This window comes from Manis javanica, chromosome 4, assembly GCF_040802235.1.
Source record: "Manis javanica isolate MJ-LG chromosome 4, MJ_LKY, whole genome shotgun sequence".
Taxonomy (NCBI): Eukaryota; Metazoa; Chordata; class Mammalia; order Pholidota; family Manidae; genus Manis; species Manis javanica.
The window spans coordinates 17,068,637-17,084,848 of record NC_133159.1 but is presented as its reverse complement, the minus strand read 5'-3'; the positions used below and the strand labels follow the sequence as shown (position 1 = coordinate 17,084,848).

At 41.9% G+C, this 16,212-nt stretch overlaps 1 protein-coding gene across 2 annotated transcripts in view; it reads right to left on the bottom strand.

Annotated features, from left to right (window-relative positions):
* Positions 1-902: 902 nt before the first annotated feature.
* Positions 903-16,212, bottom strand: part of KDM1A (lysine demethylase 1A) — a 60,425-nt gene continuing 45,115 nt past the window's right edge. For both annotated transcript variants that reach the window (XM_037017978.2, XM_037017980.2), the window contains 11 exons: positions 13,491-13,633; positions 13,041-13,131; positions 11,672-11,806; positions 10,881-10,954; positions 10,016-10,127; positions 7,022-7,154; positions 5,430-5,617; positions 4,904-5,018; positions 3,069-3,196; positions 2,255-2,401; positions 903-1,431 (listed from right to left, as the gene is read on the bottom strand). In XM_037017978.2, the coding sequence (XP_036873873.1) occupies positions 1,246-1,431; positions 2,255-2,401; positions 3,069-3,196; positions 4,904-5,018; positions 5,430-5,617; positions 7,022-7,154; positions 10,016-10,127; positions 10,881-10,954; positions 11,672-11,806; positions 13,041-13,131; positions 13,491-13,633 (1,452 nt within the window). In that variant the 3' untranslated portion in view covers positions 903-1,245. The remainder of the gene's footprint in view (positions 1,432-2,254; positions 2,402-3,068; positions 3,197-4,903; positions 5,019-5,429; positions 5,618-7,021; positions 7,155-10,015; positions 10,128-10,880; positions 10,955-11,671; positions 11,807-13,040; positions 13,132-13,490; positions 13,634-16,212) is intronic.

Below are 16,212 nucleotides of genomic sequence, written 5' to 3'. Positions count from 1 at the left end.
GTTGCCCATGCGATTTATTTAAAAAAATAGAAACTCTTTCAAAGTGCCTACCACTGTCAGATATCCTAACCGCCCCCGAGGTACCAACATTAATGGCAGAGCTGGGATTGAAACTCAGGCTGTGCTCCAAGCCCATCCACTTCTCAGTGTGCGCTCTCACCGTCACACCAGTCACACCACTCGCCCGGATCCTAGTGGGCAAAATTTTCTCATTGCTGTCACTCATTCCAAGACTCCATCTTAGTCTTATGGTCAGATCACACCGTAATGTCCCTTAAATCTTATTAGGACTAAAAACTCATTTAGACTAAGAAATGACTAGCGTGCTAAAGTCTGACTCCCAGAAGCAGACCACATACATGCATTTATGGTAACAGTCTGTTGGGGGTTTCCCTTGTACAAAGGTTTTTACCTCAAATGGCAAAAGGGCACTTTGTAGATGTGACTAAGGATTTTGAGATGGGGGATTTGTCCTGGATGGGGCTGTATCCCTATAAAAGGGAGACAGAGGAAGACCTGCCTACAGAACAAATGGTGATGATGGAAGAAGAGATTGGAGTAATGTGCTTAAAGATGGAGGAAGGAGCCCCAAGTCAAGGCCTTGTGTCAAGTTTTGAGTTTTTATCTTGAAAATTCATTCAGCGTTTCCTAATATCCACACGCTTGACCTGCATGCAGCTTTAACCCTTGGCACATGGTCATGTCAAATCCCAGTGGCAAAGTCTAGCCCATCGCTCCTTTGGGACACCCCCGCACCCCAATCCTATCTTTTGACTAATTTTTTTCCTTTATATAAACATCATCCTTATTTAAACACGGATAAAACTGGCATTTCCAAAGGAGTAAACTTTAAACTTTGTCTTGTTTGTAACTCTGACCCTAAGGAGAAACCAAAAAAGGACTAATTTTATATGAAGTTTTATTCTCAAAATATATATAAAAACACACACACACACACCAAGAGACTAAGATGTTCTCTTATAGCACTTGTCTCAATCTTTATAAAGAACACAGGCTTCCACACTAATGGACAAGTACCTCCCTAGCTCTAAGTTACTCAAAGGAGGCAACCTCCTTCGTCAAAACCAGAGCAGCCTCCTTGGCCACCTGACTTCACGAGCTCAGGCAGCTGACTGAGAGCCCAGATGCCAGGGCAAGTTTCTCCACGGAATCCAGTATTGCTAGAAGAGTTTTGCTTACTCAGCAAAAGACACACATTGGCCTCTTCTTTAGGGCGCATCTGCCTCACATACTTGGGGACTGCTGTGCAGGGACGCCTGGGGTGGCCTGCCGAGGCAGGGTGTACATGGCCCCCAAGAACTGGTCTGCAATCCTTCCTGCTTCTCGCAGCCCACTCAGCAGAGCGCCGTGGACTGTGGCTGGGTAGTTTCGGATTGTATGCTCTCCAGCAAAGAACAGTCGTGGAATTGGCTATTTAAGGGAAAAATTAAGAGAAAATCAGGTGTTGCAAATACACCTTTATTGCTGTACTTGAACTACCAAATAACTGCTGGCCTTCGAAGGCTGATTCCCCATCAATCACCAGTCCATTACTCTACCTAAAAATTAGGTCTCCCCTCAACAGTAGGCTTTTTCCTAGAATTGACAGAAATAAAAATGGGACAATAAAACTCAGTCAAGCCTTAGTTTTAGGGTGATGCATCTGTTCATCCCCAGTTTAACTCTGGGGGAACACCCAGTTCTAGTTTTCTTTGCCTCATGTAGTACCTATTGGGTGGGTGGGTGGGGGTCCTGGCTATTCTGAACCACAGAGACACATTTGTTCTTAAGGAACACTTGCCTGTCAGTTCAGAGCAGGCCTTAACTTATCACAGGGTCCTGAGGAACCCCTGCTACTCTCTGCGACAGTCTGGCATCATCTAAAGACCCATGGTTACTTATCAGGGGCATACCTAGTGACTGGGACCCTGCAACAACCCTGTGGGCCTTACAAAATGGGGTGCAGTTAAAATGTTTGTCTTGCTTTTTAGGGACAAAGATCAGAAGGGAAAATTAATTGGTTTACAGACTCTTCCCTTTGAACAAAGATTGCTTAGAGTTTATAAAGCAGAAATGTGGGAAATTAGACACAAATAATATGGCTCCTCCCTTTTCCTTTGCTCTTGGTTATCTGCAAGGGTCCAAAGACAGAATGACTAAAATCTAAAAAGACCAGTGGCATAATTTTTACCCTCAGATCCTGGATACTAGCCTCTTCCCAAATAAGCCCAGGTATAGTCTGCCAGTTTCTCACCTGTGGGGCACCTGGAATTGAGGGGCCAGGAGTGATTGGCTGAGCCATTAAATCATAGTCATTTCCAGATGATCCTGCAGCTACATAGGAATAGGAGCCCCGGGCCCAAGGATCAGCACGCCAGCGAGACACTACAGTTTCCTTGGGCTAAAGGAAAAATGATGAGCAGAAGCTATTACTGGACACCAAAGATAAACCAGTCATCTCTGGAAGGTGGAAGGGCTGTGGCGGGTGGGGATCAGGTGAGAGAGAAGAGGCAATGAGGCCAAGTGACGGGCGACTGAGTGCTGCTGCTTCAGGACGCACAGGGCAGGACACCCTTGGACTAGCAGGCGGCCTCCACGTGGCCTTGCCTGCGAATCCAGGTTATCTGCCCAGGATATGACCTTTATTCTCTTTCATAAATTCACATGAAGTATTAATATGCCTCTCAAAAGGAAGTGTAAGTCTAATAGTGTTTCTACGAGCCTGAAGAAGAGGAAAAAAAGTACTGAAAGACTCAAGACTTCCCTGAGGGAGTCTGGCCACTCTGTCTGAAAGGTGGTGGGCGGTGGTATGGATTCCACAAGCAGAGAAACGCTGCAGCAAACAGCCTTCTCAATCCCCAGCTCAGGTACTGGGGGGCTTTCCTGAATCTCACACTTGTGGCATGAACTCCAAATATCCACATTCATATAAAGCCAGTACATGCTTCTTAATTCTGGCTGATAAAATTGTTCTGACCAAGAATCTGTATGCAACTTAAGAGACTACATCAAACCCTGCTTTAGTCTGAACCCCAGACCCCAGCCTGCCCCCACCCCACCTCACTTACCTGGGGCACTGCACTGCTACCAAAAATTCCTTTGAGAATGGCCAGGCATCGGCCAACAATCACATCATCACTAATATTTTCCATGATGCCAGCAGCTTCTCCTGCCACTAAGGCCAATAGTATTGGAGCTACGGGAACAGAAAGGACAAGGTTTTCCTACTGACTTTCCGTAAGAACCTCCTTATTGGGCCCCACATTATTCCTACTGCTCTGACGTCTGATGACTGACAGACAGACATGCTCCACCCATGCTAGAGACAAGTTCTGTCTCTAACACAGCAATCAGAAACCCCTCCTCAGAAGGGAGCTGGCAAACTACACTGAGTGAGGTGTGACTCACGTACGTCACTTTGTGTAACCGCAGAATACAGAAATCCTGAAGGTAAAATTTCAGACCTTGCTAACAAATGAAAACTAGTGAGTATCCCTATGCTGTGGTGCAGCATTCTAGCCCTGCCATCTCAGATACCTCCATGCCAAGGTCCATTCCTTCTAGCTATCCCAGGCCCTCCAAGCCCATCACCCCTTTACTCACTCATTTAGTGAATATTTATGCAACAGGCTTATGTGAGACACAGTACTAAACAACAGGGACAGAAAAGGCATAAACCATAGACTGTATACTCCACAGATCAACAGATTAATCACAGATACAAAAGCTATGAAAAAAAAAAACAGGATATAGAGAAAAGACGCAGGGACTTCATTTAGATTTGGGGCAGTTGGGGTGGTGTGTGTGCTCTGGAAGGCCTCTCTTAAATCGTGACTTCCAGGTCAAGACCTGCTGGCTGGGTAGAGCACGCCATGTCGGGAAGGAAGAGGGGGATTACGAGTGCTGCGGAATCCCAGGACGGCAGACCAGTGTGTCTGGAGGCCAGGCAGCAGGAAGGGTGGGCACTGAGGCAGCAGAAGGGCTAGACTATGTGGGCCTTTGTAAGGACCACGATGATGGGCAGCCATCAAAAGATAGAGCTCCAGGGACAGCAGTTAGTGGCTTCTGGCAACTCAAGAGGTAAGTGGTGGAAGTGGCTTGGACTGAGAGGGGGCAGGTGGCAGTGGGAAAGATCGAATAGGAATGAGGAAGTGAGGTTGGCCCTGATGCGACTTGACAGCCTGGATGGGAGCAGAAAGGAACAAAGTGGTACCTTGGTGGGCTTTATGGCCCTGGCCACATGAAGAGTGTCTCAGTATCTGGCAGTTAGGAGCGAAAGGTGGGAAAATGGGTGGGAGTGAAACTGGTTAACTGATGTGTCCGGCACACTCAAGGCCGTGCCCCAACAGTGCTGCACCGTAAAAAGTCATATCCTTTTCTTAGAATGAGGTAGGGACTGAATATCTGTTGATCTACGTATTTAGCTCTAGATAGAATGAAGAGCCAATCCAACTACAGAAGAAACAGGAGATAGGAATTTGATAAATACATTACAAGGAAAGTGATCGAAATTTCACAATCAGGTCAGATGACTAAAGTCAGAGAAAGAGGAACAGGAGTTTCCCCTTCCAGGAAGCCAGCCTGGACCTGCCCCTCCTGACTGGGTTGATTATTCCTTTTCTGTTTTCTTTTGCAGTGCCCTGGGCTTTCATCCTGTCATTACTTACTTACTGCCCAGCTCGGAGACTGCCCATCTCCTTGCTGTATCCCCTTGGTTGTGAGCTACTTTGAAGGCAGGTGTATTTTTCCCCCGTATCTCCAGCACCCACAAGAGATTTATTTCAAGAATCGTTTGCTGAGTTATTGATAAATCAAGATACATGTATTTGAGAAAAACCAGAATATCCCTAACTCTATTCCTGTAAGGACAGGAAAAGGCCAGACTAGAATGGAGATCAGTCACCTTTATAGAGGTTCCAGAAGAGGAAGAGTTCGCCCCTGCTGGCGGTCGTACTGCCAACGTGCCCGAACAAATTGACACTTGGATCCCAGAACACCCGGTCAAAACACAACACCACCTGTGAGAAAAGGAGCACAGGAGCTGGAGGCAGGCTTGGAGAGCATGGCTTCACACACAGCTGTGCCTCACCAGAAAGTAGTTCTTCCTCAAGCCTAAAATTTCTTCTAATCTGCTCCCAACATAAGCCTGAAACTCCATGTTACAAATATAGTAGTTAGGATGACATTTAGGGCTCTCTTTCTGTAGGCCTGGGTTTGCAAAGTGACCCCAGAAGACTTAAGTCTCAGGGATACTTGACATTTAATTATGCACTGAAGTCAATCAACTGACAGGCCTTGCAGCCTGCTATCAGAGTTGAGAGCAGAATGTGCAAAAAGAACAAAAAAGTGAACCCCTCTGCTCTGAGAGGATGAAGGACGGTCAGACTGGCACTGGCACCATGGGCACATAGGTACCCAGGGCAAGTCACCTTGTTAAGGTTGCCAAATCCCATCCTTTGGACTGCAGATGTTTTCCACTCAGGAAGAGGTGGCACAAACTGGACAGCTGGTGGCTGTTGCTTCAACACACCCAGGGGAAGGGTACAGAGGACTGCATCGCATTTATAAATAAACGTTTGGCTTGTGGAGCGAGTATTCACGGCTATCACTTCACATCCTAGGGAGGGCAGAAAGAGAGACTTTATTAGTGGTAAGATGGTATTGAGCATGTAGTGCACTGTAGAATCTACATACTGTCTCTGTTAATTCTTCCCACAATTCTAGGAAGTTGGTTCTATTCATTTTTTATTGAAGAAAATGGAAGCAGGGGGGTATTTTTGCCAAGGCCACACAGGTAATGAGCACCAGGATTCAAATCCTAACAGCCAACTTTGGGGTCTTGATTTTCACCATCATGCTATCATACCTTCCTGAAGCACCAGTGATCTTTTGACTAAAAGGACCTTATCGTTTACCAAAGTTAAGGAAATTTATACCAAAATAGGGACACCAGAGGACAGTGGAGCAGATCTAAGGGATGTAGCCTAAAGCACTGTATACAAGTAAGCTCAAAGCTGATCACAAACAAGGCAATGAAAATAAGTCAATGTTATGCTTCCTCATTTGACTTTTTCTTCATTGAATGCCTATTTATATAATTAAATATATATATATATAAATAGCTCAGAGTAAGTAAGTATGAGCTGGGTACATGCCCATTCTCTATGGCTGCAAAACTAGCGAAAATAACACAAAAGCTACTCTCACTGTTCTTTACCTGCCTGCCAATGACTACAGGTGCAGATCTCCTCAATCATCACCTTCAGCTAGAAGCTGCCTCTGAAGGGAAAATAAAATGCAAAACTGTTGCAGTGGTTGTAAAAAAGCATCTGATCTCCACAACTCAAGAAAAGGGGCCAAGAAGGATAAGGTTGGTGGCCACACCTCCACTTGTCATGACGGCCCTCAGAGAGGGGGGTGACTAGCTATCGTATTAATTTAAAGGTGGGTGGACAACAGGGTCTCTACACTTCACACTCAATGTACCCTGAAACCAGCAATAACGATCATGGAGCCTACTGCCATAGGAATCACTGGACAATTCCATCTTTGAGTCAACTTCTTAGCAGGACTGCACCCAGAACTAGAAAACGGCCTGAGCAGCTAGCCCACCTGAACAGGAAAAGCCAGAATGGATCCAAAGGCTAAGATGCAGATGGTGAAATACAAGGGGCAGGTCCCACGGAAGCCTATGGGTCAAAATCCTGGTATTTAAGAATATACTTTGCAAGATTAGGTCCAAACTCACTGGCTGTTATAATACCAACTAATTCATGCATAAATTGGAAACTCTAAAGCTTGTCTAAATTTTCTGGTGTATAACGATGGGATGAGAATCTCCAAAAGCTCAATAAGCTCAATCCTTTTGCAAATACAATCTTTAAAAATTTAAGTGTCATAGTTTATTAGACATTACATCAGGAACCTGCCTACTATTTTTTCTGTAGGTCAAACTCAATGGAAGATTAGTGCCATGTTTGAGAGGAAGAGATTTACCTTTACCAGTGAAGCAGTGACATACCTGAAGCTGTGTAGCGGACCTGCCGAACTGCTGTATTCAATTTGATGTCTAGGCCTTCTGCTAAAGCCACAGGCACGCATGAGTAGCCATTCCTCACCGTCAGGTGGCTGCCAGTAAACTCAAAGTCATCATCCTAAAGAGGAGAGAAATGGACCTACTTTCACATTTTCTTAAAATCTGACTTACGCCATTTACACTGAGTTCTGTAAGATAACACTGAAAAACATTAGTTTGTGGAACAGCCAATGTTCTAAGGCAGAAATTAGAGAAAAATCACTTATGTTCAGCTACAGCTGCCTCAGGCAACTGAAGGGAAAAGAAAAAAATGTCAAAATGCCTCCAGGGCTACCTTTGGGCTGTGAGATTAGGGCAGTTTCCTGTTTTCCCTAGATAACTCTTATCATCACAGTCCTTCAGCACCAAGCCCACCCCAGCCATTGGGGACTCCGAGGGGAGGAAGCTGACTTAGTGAACACGGATGACCAGAGGCCACAGAAACCTGCCTGGCTTCTGACTGCATTATAGTTCTGAGAGGATATCAGATTCATCATCCTAATTAAATTTCTTTACTGAAGAGCAAAATTAATTTTCATTCCTTAAATTATAGGTTGTAAGATGGAAGAAAACTTCCAAAACAAAAGTTGGTCAAACTATATGAAGGCAATCTAGGATTATTGAAGATTGGCCCAAGATAATCCATATAAGGAAGTCCATATAAGATAAATAAGTCATATATGATAAATCCATATAAGATTTAGCCTGAAAGAATTCCCAAAAGGATGTGAATATTTCCTTAAATTTACTGAAAAATTTTCAATATAGAGAAACTTTTCAAGGCTAGTTGGTATTTCAACTTCATAAAATTTCTGGGGAGAGCATAGCACAATTCTTAGGAATTAAATAAAAAGACTGGGCTGGAAGCAAAATTCTCACCTAGTGACTGGCTCATCTGCTCCCTGAATCACTCACACTCAAAATTTAATATGATTACAAATGAATACAAACTGAGACTTAGAATGGTAAGTCAGTGACCAGGAAGAATCTAACTTAGTATTTAGATGGAAAGCCATAAAGAAACTGGGAATTCTGCAAGACTTTTACCAACAAGTCCAATCCTCACTGTAAATCAAATACAAAAGAACACCAGGGTATAATCTAAAGATTAAGAAGTCAAACAATTGTACTAGAAAAACATATAATGGAAATGAAAATATTTTAAGTAAAAATGTAATATTTACTTTTATACAGTCTTAAGTCTGTTCAAAGTCTCAGATTTAGAGATTAGTCTATCAATGTCTAGGAAGCCCTATAATTTCTCATCTGTTCATGAGTAAATCACACTTAAGATACTTAAGAATAATTTAACAAAAGACCTGTATACTAAGAACTATAAAATATTGCTGAGACTAAAAAAACCTACATAAATGGATATACCATGTTCCAGGATTAGAAGCTTCAATACTGTTAAAGATGGTAATCCCCCTAAAATTGATCTATAGATTCAATGCTCCCAATCAAAATCCCAAATGGTATTTTTTGCAGAAATTGATAAGCAGTTTCTAATATTTTTATGGAAATACAGAAGATAAAACAGCCTCAACAATTTCAAAAAAGAAAGTTGGAGAACTTAACACTACCTGATTTCAAGAAGTACCATAAAGCAATAGTAATCAAGACAGTGTGGTAAGTGGCATATGGATAGAATGACATTAACAGACTCATACATGGTCAGCTGACTTTCAACAAAGGTGCCAAGACAAATGAAGAAGAATGGTGCTAGAAAAACTAATTAGGTAATAACTATAAGAAAAAATTGGAACCCTACCCTCAACCCTCTCACAATACATAAAACCTTCAGAAATCTTTGTGACCTTGGTTTGGGTAAAGATTTTTTTCAAGATACAAAAAGCACAAAGCTTAAAAGGAAGAGTTAATAAATAGAACTTCATAAAATTAAAATCTTTTGCTCTTGGAAAGGTATCATTTAGAAAATAAAAAGGCAAGCTGTAGGCTGGAATAAAATTACAGAACATAAATCTGACAAAGGAATTGCATGAAGACTCTAAAGAACATAACGAACTCTTACAATTCAACAAAACGACAACCAGATTTTTTTCAATGGGCAAAAGATGTGGACAGACTTTTCATTACAGAATGGACCTACAAATGGCCAATAAACACATGAAAAAAATGCTTCATCAGTCATCAGAGAAATACAAATTAAAACCACAAATACTACTATACATTCATAAGAATGGCTAAAATGTTAAGAATTGTTAATACCAAGAGTGGATGAGGAACTAGAACTTTCATACCTCGCTGGTGGGAATGCAATGAGGAAAAACACTTCGGAAGTTTCTTATAAAGTTAAAAATCTACTTCCTTTAAGACCCAGCAATTACAGCCCTAGATATCTACCCAAGAGAAAGACATGAATGTTCACTGCATTTTCAATTATTTACAGCCAAAAAATGGAAACAACCCAAATGTCCATCAATGTACCAGTGACTATATGTATTATGTGAATACAGTGTACCACAATGTACCAACATGTGTATCTGTAAAATGGAAGTACCAATAAAAAGGAACAAGGACGGATCTCAAAAATGTATGCTGAGTGAAAGAAGTCACACATACGGGGCTATATACTGTATAATTAATTATATATTGTATGGTTCAATTTATATGTAATTCTAGAAAAAGCAAAACTGGTGACAGAAAACAAATCAACTGTCTAGGGACAGGAATAAGAGGGCTGGGGACTGACTGCAAAGGAGGAAGAGAGAACATTTCAGGATGACAGAAATGTTCTATACCTTGATTCTGCTGGTAGTTCACAGCTATATAATTGGCAAAACTTCAAACTGTTCACTAATAGGTGAATTTTATTGTACGTAAATTATCTTCTTAAAGCTGTTTTTTAAAAAACACAAATTAACAGTTTAAGAGCCTTCTCAAAGACATGTAACAAAATAAATGATAGAAGAATTTTACCTGATCCCAGTGTTTCAGGGAGAGGGTAGAAAGAGGTGTGGCATTAGCAAATTCAAGATTTGCAAAATGCCAGTCAAGTATTTGTCTGTCTCTTGATGAGAGATATACATCACTGTAAAATGAGAACACAGGAGCACAAAATTACTGAAGGACTTTTCCAAACTCTTATCTCAATGGGCTGATGTGGATGACCTCAGTAAGCATGTGGGAACCTAAGCCTTAGACTGTCCCTTATGTAAAGAAACTCTAGGTCAGAAGTAGGACCATATCTGTCTTATTAACAAACCCCTTTATTCCCAGTGCCTAGAGCAGTACCAAACGCACTACGTAACGAAATTACAGTCATGCCTCTTCCATCTAAAAAAAGGACTTCTTCATACTTTAGCTTGCATTATAAAAGCTTATCCACTGTAAAAAGTTTGGTTTTATAACTTAAAGCATGGACGGGTAGCACCCGACTGCAGAAGAAAGTGAATACTCTGCCAAAACTCCAATGGAAACAATATTTAGTACCTTTGTAGTCTCCAGAATTGTGGGAACTTAAAGCAATACCATCTTCCACTCAACTCAAAGAAGGTAATTTCTATTTACTACATTTTCATTAAAATATCAGATCTTATGGAGAAAGGCTGTCTTTTAAAAAACAATATATTTAAATATTAAACACTCTTTCACATTAAAATATAAGAGTGAGGGATTCAGGAACCTGACCATAGTCCTATGTGTACGCAGATCTTCTACTCACTAAACAATTTACAATCCACTCACAGAATGTAGGTGGAAGCGCACAGTGCTCTGCGGTTCTCCTGAAGCTCACAGACCGAACAGCAACAGCCACCCTCCCAGTGTCTGCTGTTCGCCTTACCTTGGAGGATTGGCTTCCAGTTCTTGAAGCTTCTCCTCTAGCTTGCCTTGTGTTTCAGCTAATTCGTCATATTCCTGACAAAATGAAGACAACTGGATTGATTTTGATGGGTCAGAAACCTACCTAGTTCTTTATACCCTAAAGAGTATGGCCTTGAACATATCCCACATCTTATCTACGAGTGCGCCTCAGCTTCGGCCGGGTCAGGGCTCAGGGACAGCCATTCTTGGAGACAAATTACAACGTGAGCCTGGAATGAAGATGGGGGGGCAGGGGCGCACGCAGCAGGAGGAAGTGAAGAAACATACAAGTGGGGTACAAAATAAGGACGATGAAGAACAGCAACTACAGCTCCATGTCTAGCATGGAGCAAGCACTTCAGACCCCCTGCAGGTCAGGTAACATTGACACCATGTTGCAGAGGACGTGATTAAGGAGTCCAAGATTACATGGCTAGAAGGGACTAAATTAGGGATTCCAACCAGGTAACTTCACTCCAAACGACTGTGAAGTCCATGTTCACTATCATAATGACGTAAACCGTCAGGGATAAACCATGATGGCTAAACTGAGAAGGATGAGACTGTGAAAACAAGGTAGGAATTCTGCAGGAAAAGCAGATCTCAAACCAATTAACTCACTAAGTCCCCATGGCTCCCATGTACTAAACCCTCTTCCTCCTTTTACGGGCACCATGGCTGGCTGGTGGCTTGCTCTTTTCTAAGTCACCCAGATCTATCCTATTTCTTAGGATGCCAAGTAGACCAACCAGGCACACGTGTACACCGCACCTTGCACAGGGCGGTCAGATCCCTGTGTTTGCTTTTCACTAAGAACTCAGCAGTGATGTCTCTTGGTGGCTTGACTTCAGATGCTTCTTTGTATTGCTGATGGAGTTCTTTAATTTTCTCTTTCAAATTTACCATCTATTAGGAAAAAATACAAGTTTACCATTCTAAACGGTGACATAATTCATATCCAAATCATGTGCTTTGGCTCCTCCCCTCAAACCAAAGAATAGCAAATACCACATAATTATAATAGCTGTAACTGCTATTAAACCAAAACAGGGCTACCATGCAAGGTCCTTGGAATTCTAAATACCTTTTCTACATCATGACATTTTCAAACTGGAAAAAAGTTCTCTATGGCTCAACACAGAGGTATCATATCACTGTCAGATAAGTAAGATTGGCTCTGTCTTCCAAAACAAATAGGAAAAGCAGGAGTGTCCCATTAGTAAAAAAAAATACATATTGAAATTAATTTAATTTCCAGGAAAAACAACCTACCACCAATTCAATTTAAATGTATTGTTTTGGGAAACAAATTGTCACTTGTTTTTTAAATATGTAGAAGTTTAAATCATCACACAAAGAACCTTAAGAAACCATTCCTAATGTTAGTTTTTCAGGTTTCTGATGATACCACAGGACCAGGTGACGGCGGAAGCCAGTTGGCCATTCTCTTGCCACTGTTCTCATCTCATCCAAACCACAGTCCAAGGAGAGGGTGTATCTGAGACCTCTCCATTTGAAGATGAAATGAGGCACAGAGGGAGGGTGCGGCAGGACTCAGCGCAAAACACACCAGAATTTGCATTATAAAACTCCTCACACAGGCTTCCCATTTGATGTGTTCCCTCTAAGCTGGCATTATGGTTGCAGCGCACAGGATGAGAGGAAACAAATGGTTTCCCAGTGTGGAGCCAGGCTCTGGAAGGTGGTGGCAAAGAGGAGCCGTCAGCAGACAACACCATAGGGGAGTATCTCCATATTGGCACTTCAAGTGAAATAATCAGGGCAATGAATTATGGTCCTGGCTACTGGCCTGCTGCCCCCTTCAGTGGGAAACTGACCCCAGCACAGCTGATCTCCCTCTCAAACTAGAAATTATCAGAGGGCACCGAGCCAGCTCTGCAACAGTCAAAGGGAACCTGATGCAGGAAAGACCTACTTCCCTTGGCAACTATTTACTTAGTGCCAAACTGGAATGCCTTTTGCTGGTCATTATTGTCTTAAGAGTGATGAGCCCCAGCTGTGCAGACCTTCTCTCCCATGGAGAGAAAAACAGGAATACTTCTAAGATTTTGAAATTAAAGGCTTTTTTTGTTTTCCTACTGATGCATCTTCAGCCATGAAGAAAATAACAGAATTTCACCTTATTAAGAAGTTCTTTCAATTCCTCCTGAGTTTTCACTATCTTCTTCCAATGTTCAATCTGCTCATCTTTGACATGCTTTTCTTGTAACCTAAGAGAAACAATCTATATATGCCTTGGCCACATAGCTTAGCACACAAGACAGGTGCCCATCAAAAACATTCAAGGGCCTTGAAGCCCAATGAAATTTCTAATACTTTGGAAAAAGTTGGCTGGTGGCAAATTATTTTCTAGGCTATGTTAAATACAGTTCAGTACACCATAAATACCATGAGTTTTAGAATTCAGTAGGGACTTAAATATCACATAATCATTTTACTTCTAGATTTAACTAGTTCACACAAAAATAAAGTGAAAACTAGCTCAAATAAGACATGCTGAAAAACTTCATAAAACACAGCAAATTTCTAAATGGAATTCACTAACGACAAGCATTATCAAAGTACTTACTGAATGACAACTTCCAACGCCTGGCCAAGGGACACAGGCTTATTATTGAGGACATTGAAGTCTAGCTGATGACTGAGGTAAGATGTAGCTTCTAGCAACCGGTTAAACTCTTGCTCTACCATTTCATCTTTCTCTTTAGGAACCTGAAAATCCAAAAGTATAGCAGAGTTGGTCCTTATGACTAAACATAACCATTCATGAAAACACAAATGCGCTACAGTTCAAAAGGTCAAAATATGTATCTCAAAGGGGAAACCTCTGAGAATAATGATTTAAATTTTCTTTTCTATGAAGTGGTCAATTCTATTACATGAGATATGAAATGTTTTAGCCCTGTATTTTCCTGTTCTCCTAATTTTGCCATCAGAGCTGGGACTGTACCTCTATTAGCAGCCACAGGATTCACACTGGTGCTAACTGGAGTTATGTGGAATACAAGGTGCCCTGGGGCTGACATGCACTGAGAAAAACTGGGCTCACATGCAAACCACACATTGGAAAAGTCCCAGAGAAAAAAAACTAGGTCAACACCCTGAGGACCTTCCAAGATAAGGGCAGGATGGAGAAAGAAGAAGCCCAAGGTATCTGCTTTCCCTCAAAGATGACAAGGTTTCAGGTGGCAGTAAGGAACAGAGAAGTGAAATTCATGGCTAATAATGAGAACACAACAGCACCTGAATTCTTCCGCAGAGCAGTAGTCTTTCATAGTACCAACTGAATTCAGAGTTAACGTCCAAAGCTCTTGGACAATGAGTGACAGAGGTGCCAGGCCTAGCTGCTCTAGAGGAAGAGAACTGACTGCAAAGCAGAACATCCAGCTGCAAGCCCATGCCCCCCGATACGCCAGTTACCTGGCACAAATGCCTCTGCTATTGCTGAATTCAGCCCTGCAGGAAAGTGTATGTGCAATTCTACTGCTGAATTCGTGGCAGCAGTGAGAGAAGGAAAAAGCATGTCTAAGGCAAGCACCCCTTGCCATAATAAGCTGGGCATCAACTGCAAGATGGAATTCAAAATAGGGAATTTCACTTTATAATAAACCAAAAATTAGTGACACGGTAACAAAACATTAGAGCAACTTCTAACACATACTAAGGCTGAGAGGAGTGATCTTTTACAATCAGAGGTAGTTAACTGGACAAGATCATCACAGTGAGACTCTACCTCTCATTCGAAACTCCTTCGTTTTTTTCCCTTCAGATTAAATGGATGATTTCAAAGTTCTAGCCTCTGCCCCTTTGCTGATGAGTCGCACAAGTAACTGTTAAGATGAGCCAAGATGTGGCAAAAAGAATATGGTAAGAAGCACAATCTGCACACGCACCCAAAATGTAAAGAAAAGGAAAAAGCCTGCAGTTCTCCTTTGGGGCTGCAGGCATGACAGACACATGATGACTGATTCATCAGACACAGTGACCGATTCAATCCAAATCATACTTTAAAGCATCAGTTCTGAAAGACTACACATGGGAAAAATCAAGAAATCTTTCTGAATTATGTTGAGAAACAATGCAGAGAATAAGGCTTTGGAAGCTTGATGCCATTTATATACCAGGATGGAACCTGGGATTGGTGAATCACATCTGACCTACCTACCCATTCAACTCCATGGCCAGAGAACTCCTGGGGGCCCTGACATTCCTCCTTATTCTGACTACACAGCCATCAGAGCTGATGGGAAGACCCTCATGTGAAGAGTTTCACTTACTTTCTCATTAGTTACTTTTCCTTGCTGATGTGCTCAAAGCAATGCTGAGTTTGCTTGGTGTAATTCTTGCTATAATGTTACAAAAGGCTGTTCTAGAAACTCTAAATTTGATGCTCTTTTAAAAAAAGCAAACAATTACATTTTCAACATGAGATCTACACAATTATGAGATCTTAATTAATCATATACACATGCAGGACTGCTTTTCCTAGAATACAAAATGGTGATATTTCTGTGTGTGGCTCCAAAAACGCCCAACAGGAAGATGCTATCGCAGCGAGAGGGACCAGATCACATATGCCTCTACAGCAGGGTAGATTGTGCCAATTTATGTGTGCAAATGGTACAGATTAAAGCTCTTCCAGTGTCAACTGGACAGCTTGCTCCAGACAAGCTTTAATCTTTGTGGCCTGGGTGACAGTCACATAGAAAAGTTCATACTGAACAAGTACGAAGCACTCAGGCTCAGTTACTGGGGTCCAGGGTGTGTGGTGGAGAAATATTTAAAGGGACACTGTCAAGGTTAGAGGGACCAAATATGACCTTCCTTTTCTTCCCTCTTTGCTGAGCAGCCCACTTGATTCATTACATTTCCCCTTTCGTCCACCCACACCCCGGACAAAAAAAATGACTTTTTACATGCGCTTTCAATGACAAAAACTCAAATGGCACCAGCCTAACATACAGGTGCGGCTCTACAACGACAAACTGGTGTGGATGTATGATGGAAAGGAGCTTTGGAAGGGAAAGATTTACATTTCAAGCTTTTAATGGGTTATTGTAAACAGTGAGGAAAATGATTTGAAAAATTATGAAAAAAAATACCTTGACAGTGTCCTTTTAACCAGTGCAGCAGAGAGAGAAATAAACTGTAAATAACAGCCCAACAGCCACGTCAAGTTTAGTTTTGTACGACAGCAGTAAAATCAAGGCTTTAAACATACAGCATGACAGAAGCATTCTGTTAGCTCAGAAGCTGCAAACCACCAGAGGAATAAGGACTAGACTGTACAG